We start from the raw sequence: 13,194 nt of genomic DNA on the forward strand, positions 1-13,194 counted from the left end.
GACTGGTTAGGAAGAACACTTCTACAGCCAGAGAGCTGTTGAGGGACTGGTTAGGAAGAACACTTCTACAGCCAGAGAGGGGTCTTATCTGGTGTCCTGTGTGAATTTAAGTATAATCCCTCTAATTCTCCTCTCTCTCTCTCTCTTTCGGAGGACCTGAGCCCTAGGACCATGCCTCAGGACTACCTGGCCTGATGACTCCTTGCTGTCCCCAGTCCACCTGGTCGTGCTGCCGCTCCAGTTTCAACTCTTCTGCCTGCGGCTATGGAACCCTGACCTGTTCACCGGACGTGATTCTTTGTCCCGGACCTGCTGATTTCAACCCTCTCTCCACCGCACCTGCTGTTTTGACCTCAGAATGCTCAGCTATGAAAAGCCAATGTTTCTAATTATTGCTGTTAAACAAAGGAGTCCGCCCATACTGAACTTTGATCATAAGTTTTATTCATATCACAAGATTTCAGCATAAGTTTACGGATGTCATGATCACCCAGAGAGCAGTGTCCTCCAAATTACAATGTCTGCTCTAACGTTCTCTGTCTCTAGCCTACACTTATAAGATATACAACAATATGGGTGGCTCCCTCTACTGTCCAATCGCCTGTCTCCAACGAACAGGGGTGTCACTACAAAATGGCTCCCTTTCTGCTAAATAAACATCCTCTCAGGTTCCACTTAAAACCTTATCAAAGTCATAATTCTTCATATACTACACCAACTCCTGAGGTACTGACCTGTTGCACCCTCTACAACCACTATGATTATAATTTGACCCTGCTGGTCATCTATGAACGTTTTAACATCAAAGGCATGGAATAATTAAAAATGTATATTTTGTCAGGCTGTATGTTTGAAATATGAGTAGGTGATTTGAGTCATGCTTCTTCAGTAGTGGAATAAAGACAATTAGCACTTGAATGTTGTAAAGAAATACTGGAGTGATGTAATATTGTTAATAAAACAGTTCATAGACGCATGTGTTATCCTGCGGCCATGTTTATAGGCTGCAAGTACGTTGAAATGAAGTTGTTTTCAAGTCGGTGAAACAACGACCTAAAAAAATACATATTTTTAACTTGAACTTTCAACCAAAACCAAACGTAGATTGGACCTCGAGCATAGTCTTCTTTTCAACGTCTTTTCAACTATATTTTGCAAGGTGGGATACTGCCCAATGTCAAAACACCGTTTTAACGTGTCCAAATCAATAACCAATATGCAGAAACAGTTTGTGATAAATGGAAAACCTAAACATAAAATGTACTATCGACACAAACATGTTCCACAATAGTAATCATAATACTTGTATTTATTTAAACAACCACCTTATTAACTGCACAAGCACCAAAAACACTGTTGTTTTGACAAGTGGCAATAAATCACTGATATCCATTAGGGGGAAATCAGGTTGTACGTGCTGATGAAACTAACACAACGAAAAAATACACATGGAAACGGGCGATATCTTTTACTTCACTGGTTAGAGGACAACCTGCAGAAGACAGTCAGCTACATTTTGGAGTGATGCAATCAAATTTAGCGGTCCCCAAAACGAAGAGAAACGCAACACTTATTTGTCATAACTCATATCGATGAATCACACGTTGAAATCAATTGCGCGCGAGGGGGGAGATGAGGTTGCACATCCTGTTAAAACTAACAGCTCAAAAACCACACGGAATCTGGGAATAATGTGTACATCACTGGTCAGAGGACAATTTGTAGAAAACAGCTAGCTACATTTATAAGTGTTGCATTTTGATTCAAGTGGGTCGCCAACGTGGTAAGTGTAACACAACTCATTTCAGAGCCTGACCCTGATGAGGCTAATATCCATATCACGCTGAAATCAATAGAACAGGGGGAAAACGGTTGGGGGGGCGCACAATTGGCCCAGCGTCGTCCAGGGTAGGGGAGGGAATGGCCAGCAGGGATGTAGCTCAGTTGGTAGAGCATGGCGTTTGCAACGCCAGGGTTGTGGGTTCGATTCCCACAATTATGTATGCACTCACTAACTGTAAGTTGCTCTGGATAAGAGCGTCTGCTAAATGACTAAAAATGTAAATGGTTCTACATTGTGAAATTCATTAAAATACTCATACAACAATGTTAAACCATTGTGACATTAATTTAATTGATATCATGAAACAACTCCTTCATGTATGCACTTTCTGATGTTTAATCAGAGTTCTTTTACCAGCGTATCTCTTGCCACATTGATCACAGCTATAAGGTTTCTCTCCTGTGTGTATTCTCTGGTGTATAGTCAGCTGGCTAGATGAAGTAAAACTCTTCCCACATTGATCACAGCTATAAGGTTTCTCTCTAGTGTGTGTTCTCAAATGTAGCATCAGGTTGCTTGATCGACTAAAACTCTTCCCACATTGATCAAAGCTATAAGGTTTCTCTCCTGTGTGTGTTCTCTGATGTTCTATCAGGCAGCTTGATTGAGTAAAACTCTTCCCGCATTGATCACAGCTATAAGGTTTCTCTCCTGTGTGTGTTCTCTGGTGACTAGTCAGATGGCTAGATGTAGTAAAACTTTTCCCGCATTGATTACAGCTATAAGGTTTCTCTCCTGTATGGATTCTCATATGTCTTTTAAGGTCTGCTGAAGAGTTGAATATCTTCCCACAGTCAGAGCAGCAGTGAGATTTCTTCCCTGTGGGTTTCCGCTGGTGTTTCTTGAGGTGTTCAGATCTGGAGGGACTCTTCTCTGACTCCTCAGCTTCATGATGTTGTTGAGGCTCCCCAGAGGATCCATGATAGTCACGTCTCTCTCCTGTGTGAACGACAAAGTCAGACAGATGGTTAAAGGTCCACAACAGCAGAAATACTGTTTATTTGAGGTAAAAGGTGATGCCCAGAGCGTACCCATGAAGCTGTACAACAATTGACATCTGTTACATTATTTGACAATTGTCTTAAGACAGTCAAGGGGGTTAGACTGTCAAGGACGTTTCCATTTCACAATAACAGCACTTACAGTTAACCAGGGCAGCTCTGGCAGGGCAGAAATTCGACGAACTGACTTGTTGGAAAGGTGGCATCCTATGACGGTGCTACGTTTAAAGTCACTGAGCGCTTCAGTAAGGCCATTCTACTGCCAATGTTTATCTATGGAAATTGCATGGCTGTGTGCTCGATTTTATACACCTGTCAGCAATGGTTGTGGCTGAAACAGCTGAATCGACTAATTTGAAGGTGTGTCCACATACTTTTGTATATATAGTGTATTTGCAACTGCTCGACTAAAAAATCTCAGTCTAAAAAAATATCTGTAGACAAAACAGCCTATCGACTAAACAATCGACCAGTCGACTAGGGTCAGCCCTAATAAAAATGAAAATACATTTGCAGAATATTATACAATGACTTATCAACAGCTCCAACAATTTGACCCCCACAGGAAAGCCTCACTGGCAGATATAGAAAGACCCATAAACTGTATAGCCATTGATTCCTGAAGAATATAACTTTTAAAATGCCTCAAATGTTTCAACTGTCTTACCCCATCAGAAACCAAAACATAAGCTCATATAACGCCACTGTTTGTAAACAAACACTGTATAGCCTCAATTTGGTTAAAACTGTGATTTTGACCTTATGGACGGCCAGTCCTTGTATTCATAGTGTAGTGAATTCCAGGGGTAGCCCTGAGCTGGACTCAAACCTGGGTCCAGAGACTGTCAAGCCAACACCTTATAACTGTTATACCAAGATGTCTGAACTTCTTGATGAGGTCGCTAGGTTTTGGGTTAAGGTTGCTACAATAGCTTTCTCTATGAATTTGAGAGTGGTTACATTTCTCCAGCACCCATCCCTCAGCTGTTTACCAAACCAAGTCTAAGAGCAGCCATTTTGTTTCTGTTTAAATCCTAGGTTGTCCCTTTAAAAAAGCCACACATCAATCAATCAACCAATCTGCAGTTCAAACAATAACAAAGCTGTCATTCCGCCTCTGTTTTGGTAATAAGATGATGGATGGGACTGGAGAAATGTAACTACTCTCAAATTCATAGACAGACCTATGGATCCAAGGACTGACCATCCATGATTTCAACATTATAGTTTTAACCATGTTGTGGCGATACAGTGTTGGTTTACATTTACATTGTTTCTAAACATTGGAGTAAAAAAAGCTTATTTTGGGATCTGATGGGGTACGAGAGTTGAACTAAGCTCATGAGGCATGTGTTATATTCTTCAAGAATCAATGGCTATATTTAAATAATTTAAAAGTCCAAATATGGATGTAGCAACTGCAGATTTCACCTTTAACACCACACATCAGATCAACAACTGCAGAGTTTGTGCCTCTGTTTTTAAGACAGTACTTACTAGTGTTAATCAGGGCCCGGTTTCTCAAAACCATCTTACTGCTAAGTTCATCAGTAGAACCATTGGATGCCTTAAGGTGCCTTTGGGAAACCGGAACCAGATATCCAGTTTCCTCCTCTTCTTCCTCCTCCTTTTTAGATGTGACAGTCATCTCCTCCTCCTCCTCTTTCACTCCAAAAACTGCATCCTCCTCCTCTTTCACTCTGAACGCGTCTTCCTCTTCTTTCACTGTAACGTCTTTCTCTTCTTCTTTCACGGTAACAGCTTCACCCTCTACTTGTTTGAAGTTGAGTAAAATGTAGATTTTATTTTCAGACAAAAAGTTAAAGGGTAGGAAGCATGTGTTTCTACTCACCAATGTAACAACATAGTGTGGTTAAAGACTTAGTAAATTAGTTGTAGTCACGATCTGGTTAGCTATAAGAACAAACAGTTATGTTTTTGCGTTATTACGTATTTCTATCTTCTAAACTACCCATAGTGCACTATTTCTCAACGTCATATGGGGGATCTACTCTGTGCTACCAAGTTCATATGCTAGCTCAAACTGACTAATCTCAGCCACACCTCATGCTCTTCTCAGACTGTGTGGCCAAAGACTTTTATAACTAACCCAAGATAGACCAGAGCCTGTCGTTTCCAATGGGAGCAAATTAATCATAGTGGGTAGAACAAGCAAGGAGGTGGGCAGAGCCAAGCAGGAGCAAGAGAGGTCCTATTGGCCCGTTCTAGAATCTATTTGCATATTTCCTTTAGGGAACGCCTACTTTGTGAAGATTGCCCATGAGCAATAACTCAATTCGCCCTTGCACTCCTTCTAAACAACGCAATTTTTTACAACTTTGGCAAAGGGTAAAGTCTACAATACGTAGTCCACTCTGTTTGTTACAGATTCTAGTGATGGAAACAGAAAACTGTATTGAGATCAAATGTTTCATAGATAAAAATAAAAAAAATAGCAGAATATCGGCCAAAATCCATCTCGCTCCATCTTCTCCCACTGCCGGCCACTGAGCTTCCTCTCAACACCATATTTGGTATTGAGTTGAAACGCCAACCGGATGTTTCACATTTATACATCAGGTGAAATATCTGGCTCATTGTTCTATCTGTGGTGTGGTTGTGTTATTAGGTGGTGGGCCGAACCCGAAAAGAGTGAAGTTAATCGATCCCAGTCGAGAGAGGACCTGATTTTTTTGTATATGACAGTAAAATATTGTTATGATGACTATAACATTTGTTGGCACCTTAAATTCTTGCACATTTTCGCATAAAAAGTATATTTCAACACTGTCTGCTCAGGCAACATTGATGAACTCCTAAACTAAGAACTAATCATAGGTCCCGTACATAACCCTCGTAATCAAGGCAGCCAATGGCCTGCTTCTATCTATGATGTAACTACAGCCTCTTGTGAAAACTGCTGTTTGATGAAGAGAAACAGATATATCTAGCTCCCGAAGACTGAAATAAGATAAATATAATGTTTCCAGTGCACTTGAAACATTCAGCATGCAATAAGAATTGTCTTGATAGTATGAAGAGGTACAGTGGAAAATAAGTATTTGGTCAATAACAAAAGTTTCTCAATACTTTGTTATATACCCTTTGTTGGCAATGACACAGGTCAAACGTTTTCTGTAAGTCTTCACAAGGTTTTCACACACTGTTGCTGGTATTTTGGCCCATTCCTCCATGCAGATCTCATCTAGAGCAATGATGTTTTGGGGCTGTCGCTGGGCAACACAGACTTTCAACTCCCTCCAAAGATTTTCTATGGGGTTGAGATCTGGAGACTGGCTAGGCCACTCCAGGACCTTGAAATGCTTCTTACGAAGCTACTCCTTCGTTGCCCGGGCGGTGTGTTTGGGATCATTGTCATGCTGAAAGACCCAGCCACGTTTCATCTTCAATGCCCTTGCTGATGGAAGGAGGTTTTCACTCAAAATCTCACGATACATTCATTCTTTCCTTTACACGGATCAGTCGTCCTGGTCATTCATCCTACTTTACTATCAACTGGCTAGCTGCATCTATCATTCATCCTTCTTCGCTATCAACTGGCCAGCTGCATCTATCATTCATCCTACTTTACTATCAACTGGCCAGCTGTATCTATCATTCATCCTACTTTACTATCAACTGGCTAGCTGTATCTATCATTCATCCTACTTTACTATCAACTGGCTAGCTGTATCTATCAATTATCCTACTTTATTATCAACAGGCTAGCTGCATCATTAATCATACTTTACTATCAACTGGCTAGCTGTATCATTCATCCTACTTTACTATCAACTGGCCAGCTGTATCATTCATCCTACTTTACTATCAACTGGCCAGCTGCATTTCATCCTACTTTACTATCAACTGGCTAGCTGTATCTATCATTCATCCTACTTTACTATCAACTGGCCAGCTTCATCATTCATCCTACTTTACTATCAACTGGCCAGCTGCATTTCATCCTACTTTACTATCAACTGGCTAGCTGTATCTATCATTCATCCTACTTTACTATAAACTGGCCAGCTTCATCATTCATCCTACTTTACTATCAACTGGCCAGCTGTATCTATCATTCATCCTACTTTACTATCAACTGGCCAGCTGTATCATTCATCCTAGTTTGCTATCAACTGGCCAGCTGCATTTCATCCTACTTTACTATCAACTGGCTAGCTGTATCTATCATTCATCCTACTTTACTATCAACTGGCCAGCTTCATCATTCATCCTTCTTTACTATCAACTGGCTAGCTGTATCTATCATTCATCCTACTTTACTATCAACTGACCAGCTTCATCATTCATCCTACTTTACTATCAACTGGCCAGCTGCATTTCATCCCACTTTACTATCAACTGGCTAGCTGTATCTACCATTCATCCTACTTTACTATCAACTGGCCAGCTTCATCATTCATCCTAATTTACTATCAACTGGCCAGTTGAATCTATCATTCATCCTACTTTACTATCAACTGGCCAGTTGTATCATTCATCCTACTTTACTATCAACTGGCCAGCTGCATTTCATCCTACTTTACTATCAACTGGCTAGCTGTATCTATCATTCATCCTACTTTACTATCAACTGGCCAGCTTCATCATTCATCCTACTTTACTATCAACTGGCTAGCTGTATCTATCATTTATCATACTTTACTATCAACTGGCCAGCTGTATCTATCATTCATCCTACTTTACTATCAACTGGCCAGCTGTATCATTCATCCTACTTTACTATCAACTGGCCAGCTGCATCATTCATCCTACTTTACTATCAACTGGCCAGCTGTATCTATCATTCATCCTACTTTACTATCAACTGGCTAGCTGTATCTATAATTTATCTTACTTTACTATCAACTGGCCAGCTGTATCTATCATTCATCCTACTTTACTATCAACTGGCCAGCTGTATCATTCATCCTACTTTACTATCAACTGGCTAGCTGTATCTATCATTCATCCTACTTTACTATCAACTGGCCAGCTGCATCATTCATCCTACTTTACTATCAACTGGCTAGCTGTATCTATCATTCATCCTACTTTACTATCAACTGGCTAGCTGTATCTATCATGTATCCTACTTTACTATCAACTGGCCAGCTGTATCTATTATTCATCCTACTTTACTATCAACTGGCTCGCTGCATCATTCAACCTACTTTACTATCAACTGGCCAGCTGCATCATTCATCCTACTTTACTATCAACTGGCTAGCTGCATCATTGATCCTACTTTACTATCAACTGGCTAGCTGTATCTATCATTCATCCTACTTTACTATCAACTGGCCAGCTGCATCATTCATCCTACTTTACTATCAACTGGCCAGCTGCATCATTCATCCTAATTTACTATCAACTGGCCAGCTGCATCATTCATCCTACTTTACTATCAACTGGCCAGCTGCATCATTCATCCTACTTTACTATCAACTGGCTAGCTGTATCTATCATTCATCCTACTTTACGATCAACTGGCCAGCTGTATCATTCATCCTACTTTACTATCAACTGGCCAGCTGCATCTATCATTCATCCTACTTTACTATCAACTGGCTAGCTGTATCTATCATTTATCCTACTTTACTATCAACTGGCCAGCTGCATCATTCATCCTACTTTACTATCAACTGGCTAGCTGTATCTATCATTCATCCTACTTTACTATCAACTGGCTAGATGTACCTATCATGTATCCTACTTTACTATCAACTGGCCAGCTGCATCATTCATCCTACTTTACTATCAACTGGCTAGCTGTATCTATCATTCATTCTACTTTACTATCAACTGGCCAGCTGCATCTATCATTCATCCTACTTCGCTATCAACTGGCCAGCTGCATCTATCATTCATCCTACTTTACTATCAACTGGCTAGCTGTATCTATCATTCATTCTACTTTACTATCAACTGGCCAGCTGCATCTATCATTCATCCTACTTCGCTATCAACTGGCCAGCTGCATCTGTCATTCATCCTACTTTACTATCAACTGGCCAGCTGCATCATTCATTCTACTTTACTATCAACTGGCCAGCTGCATCATTCATTCTACTTTACTATCAACTGGCCAGCTGCATCATTCATCCTACTTCACTATCAACTGGCCAGCTGCATCATTCATCCTACTTTACTATCAACTGGCCAGCTGCATCATTCATCCTACTTTACTATCAACTGGCTAGCTGCATCATTCATCCTACTTTACTATCAACCGGCCAGCATGTATATATCATTCATCCTACTTTACTATCAACTGGCTAGCTGTATCTATCATTCATCCTACTTTACTATCAACTAGCCAGCTGCATCATTCATCCTACTTTACTATCAACTGGCCAGCTGCATCATTCATCCTACTTTACTATCAACTGGCCAGCTGCATCATTCATCCTACTTTACTATCAACTGGCCAGCTGCATCATTCATTCTACTTTACTATCAACTGGCCAGCTGCATCATTCATCCTACTTTACTATCAACTGGCCAGCTGCATCAAGGGTCTTTAGATGCCAGGGGGAATAAAATATCTAATATCAGAGAGCTCTTACCCAACTCTGTGGAAACCCAAGGGGCCTCCAGAGTTATCCAAGCCTGAGACTGGGTTTGGTCATTTGTAAGTCTAAATGGAATTAATGATGATAGACACATTGCAGTTTCTGAATGACATCAACAGAGCCAAGCTCAAATTCAAGGTACAGTACAGAAGCTTACACAAGGATATGGATGCATCTCAATAGCCTGAACCCAAGGATATGGATGCATCTCAATAGCCTGAACCCAAGGTTATGGATGCATCTCAATAGTCTGAACCCAAGGTTATGGGTGCATCTCAATAGTCTGAACCCAAGGTTATGGGTGCATCTCAATAGTCTGAACCCAAGGTTATGGGTGCATCTCAATAGTCTGAACCCAAGGTTATGGGTGCATCTCAATAGTCTGAACCCAAGGTTATGGATGCATCTCAATAGTCTGAACCCAAGGTTATGGATGCATCTCAATAGTCTGAACCCAAGGTTATGGGTGCATCTCAATAGTCTGAACCCAAGGTTATGGGTGCATCTCAATAGTCTGAACCCAAGGTTATGGATGCATCTCAATAGTCTGAACCCAAGGTTATGGGTGCATCTCAATAGTCTGAACCCAAGGTTATGTAAATCACTAATATTGATTAGGGGGGGAAATCGTGGTAAGTGTAACACAACTCATTTCAGAGCCTGGATTTTCCCCCTGATGAGGCTAATATCCATATCACGCTGAAATCAATAGAACAGGGGGAAAATGGTTGGGGCGGCGCACAATTGGCCCAGCGTCGTCCAGGGTAGGGGAGGGAATGGCCAGCAGGGATGTAGCTCAGTTGGTAGAGCATGGCGTTTGCAACGCCAGGGTTGTGGGTTCGATTCCCACGGGGGGCCAGTATGAAAAATACAAAAATAATGTATGCACTTGTAAGTTGCTCTGGATAAGAGCGTCTGCTAAATGACAAAAAATGTAAAATGTAAATGGTTCTACATTGTAAAATTCATTAAAATACTCATACAACAATGTTAAAACATTGTGACATTATTTAATTGATATCATGAAACAACTCCTTCATGTATGTACTTTCTGATGTTTAATCAGAGTTCTTTTAGCAGCGTATCTCTTGCCACATTGATCACAGCTATAAGGTTTCTCTCCAGTGTGTGTTCTCAAATGTACCATCAGGTTGCTTGATCGACTAAAACTATTCCCACATTGATCACAGCTATAAGGTTTCTCTCCTGTGTGTGTTCTCAAATGTATCATCAGGCTGCTTGATCGACTAAAACTCTTCCCACATTGATCACAGCTATAAGGCTTCTCTCCTGTGTGCATTCTCAAATGTACCATCAGGTTGCTTGATTGACTAAAACTATTCCCACATTGATCACAGCTATAAGGCTTCTCTCCTGTGTGTGTTCTCTGGTGTGATTCTGTTCTGAAATGTACCTTCATGTTGCTTGAGTAAGTAAAACTTTTCCCACATTGATCGCAGCTATATAGTTTCTCTCCTGTGTGTGTTCTCTGGTGGATAGTCAGACTGGTAGATGAAGTAAAATTCTTCCCACATTGATCGCAGCTATAAGGTTTCTCTCCTGTGTGTGTTCTCAAATGTACCTTCAGGCAGCTTGCATAAGTAAAACTCTTCCCACATTGATTACAGCTATACGGTTTCTCTCCTGTATGGATTCTCATATGTCTTTTAAGGGCTGTTGAAGAGTTGAATATCTTCCCACAGTCAGAGCAGCAGTGAGATTTCTTCCCTGTGGGTTTCCGCTGGTGTTTCTTGAGATGTTCTGATCTGGAGGGACTCTTCTCTGCCTCCTCAGCTTCATGATGTTGTTGAGGCTCCCCAGAGGATCCACGATAGTCACGTCTCTCTTCTGTGTGAACGACAAAGTCAGACAGATGGTTAAAGGCCCACAACAGCAGAAATACTGTTTATTTGAGGTAAAAGGTGATGCCCAGAGCGTACCCATGAAGCTGTACAACAATTGACATCTGTTAAATTAAATTAAATTATTTGACAATTGTCTTAAGACAGTCAAGTGAGCAATAATAGTAATATCTTGTCTTGTTTTCACATTAGTAGTAACATCGATGATTGTAGGCTAGAAATATTAATACACACAAAACATATGAACAAAATCATCCACTGTGAAAGTTGATACTTGCAGGCCCTTCATATGTAGGCTATGAGCAGCACTTCGTTAAATTGATCAAATCAGTTATTGTTTTCTTGATCAAACCGTGAGCAACACCTGTCAAACTCATTTTTCTCAAAACACAGGGATGTCGATTCACACGGGACTAGTATTACCAGAGGACCTTGGAGTTCGCCAAAAAACAGTAGGTTATTCTGGCTTGAATTGTTACTCTCCTGCCATGTAAAAATGACTGCCATGGCAGATTCAGACGGGACTAAAATTACAGATGTGGTGTTTTGTGCTTGTGCATATAATTACATTCAGAACCGCGGACAGCGACAGTATCCAAAGCGGGAGAAAGTACATTTGTTATAAAATAATATTAGATTTATTAGTGTTGCATCATTTTTTTGTACATAATATAACCATATACAATTTATGTATCACATGTCTTAGAGCGATGGACTGTGCCATCTCCGTGGCCTCCACAAAGTCTTGTGCACCAGCTGTTCCGGGACGACTGTATGATCACTCTCTCCTTAGCCGATGTGAGTAAGACCTTTAACCCCTGTAAATCTAAGCCGTTGGGGGAGGGGGGTAAACTGACATATGGAATTGTTTTAAGATGGTCGTACTATGGATTACTTAAATTACTTAGATTGAAGCAAATTTGCGTCAACTGACTCCAAGGGGTTAAACAGGTTAATCTTCACAGACAGATTACCAGGACGCGTACTCAGAGCATGCACTGACCAGCTGGCAAGAGTCTTCACTGACATTTTAAAACGTCTCCCTGACCGTGTCTGTAATACCTACATGTTTCAAGCAGAGGCATTAATATGGAGTTGGTCCCCCTTTGCTGCTATAACAGCCTCAACTCTTCTGGGAAGGATTTCCACTAGATGTTGGAACATTGCTGCGGGGACTTGCTTCCATTCAGCCACAAGAGCTTTAGTGAGGTCGGGCACTGACGTTGGGCGATTAGGCCTGGCTCGCAGTCGACCTTCCAATTCATCCCAAAGGTGTTCGATGGGGTTGAGGTCAGGGCTCTGTGCAGGCAAGTCAAGTTCTTCCACACCGATCTCGACAAACCATTTCTGTTTGGACTTCGCTTTACGCACAGGGGCATTGTCATGCTGAAACAGGAAAGGGCCTTCCCCAAGCTGTTGCCACAAAGTTGGAAGCTCAGAATCGTCTAGAATGTCACTGTATGCTGTAGCGTTAAGATTTCCCTTCACTGGAACTAAGGGACCGAACCATGAATAACAGCCCCAGGCCATTATTCCTCCTCCACCAAACATTACAGTTGGCACTATGCATTGGGGCAAGTAGTGTTCTCCGGGCGTCCGCTAAACCCAGATTCGTCCGTCGGATTGATCACTCCAGAGAACGCCTTTCTACTGCTCCAGAGTCCAATGGCACCGAGCTTTACACCACTCCAGCCGACACTTGGCATTGCGCATGGTGATCTGGGGCTTGTGTGCGGCTGCTCGGCCATGGAAACGCATTTCATGAAGCTCCCGACTAACAGTTATTCTGCTGACGTTGCTTCCAGAGGCAGTTTGGAACGCGCTTCAGCACTCGGCGGGCCCGTTCTGTGAGCTTGTGTGGCCTACCACTTCGCGGTTCAGCCGTTGTTGCTCCTAGACGTTTCCACTTCACA

The 13,194-nt window shown here is 41.5% G+C and overlaps 1 protein-coding gene across 1 annotated transcript; it reads right to left on the reverse strand.

Moving 5' to 3' along the window:
- Positions 1 to 2,156: 2,156 nt before the first annotated feature.
- Positions 2,157 to 11,185, reverse strand: LOC123485004 (zinc finger protein 2 homolog). The gene is made up of 2 exons (XM_045215840.1): positions 10,656 to 11,185; positions 2,157 to 2,608 (listed from the first exon to the last, which is right to left on the reverse strand). Exons 1-2 carry the CDS (start codon positions 11,077 to 11,079, stop codon positions 2,157 to 2,159), a joined length of 876 nt encoding a protein of 291 aa, XP_045071775.1. The 5' UTR covers positions 11,080 to 11,185.
- Positions 11,186 to 13,194: the final 2,009 nt, after the last annotated feature.

The sequence above is a fragment of the Coregonus clupeaformis genome, unplaced genomic scaffold (assembly GCF_020615455.1).
Source record: "Coregonus clupeaformis isolate EN_2021a unplaced genomic scaffold, ASM2061545v1 scaf0530, whole genome shotgun sequence".
In the NCBI taxonomy this organism is placed as follows: domain Eukaryota; kingdom Metazoa; phylum Chordata; class Actinopteri; order Salmoniformes; family Salmonidae; genus Coregonus; species Coregonus clupeaformis.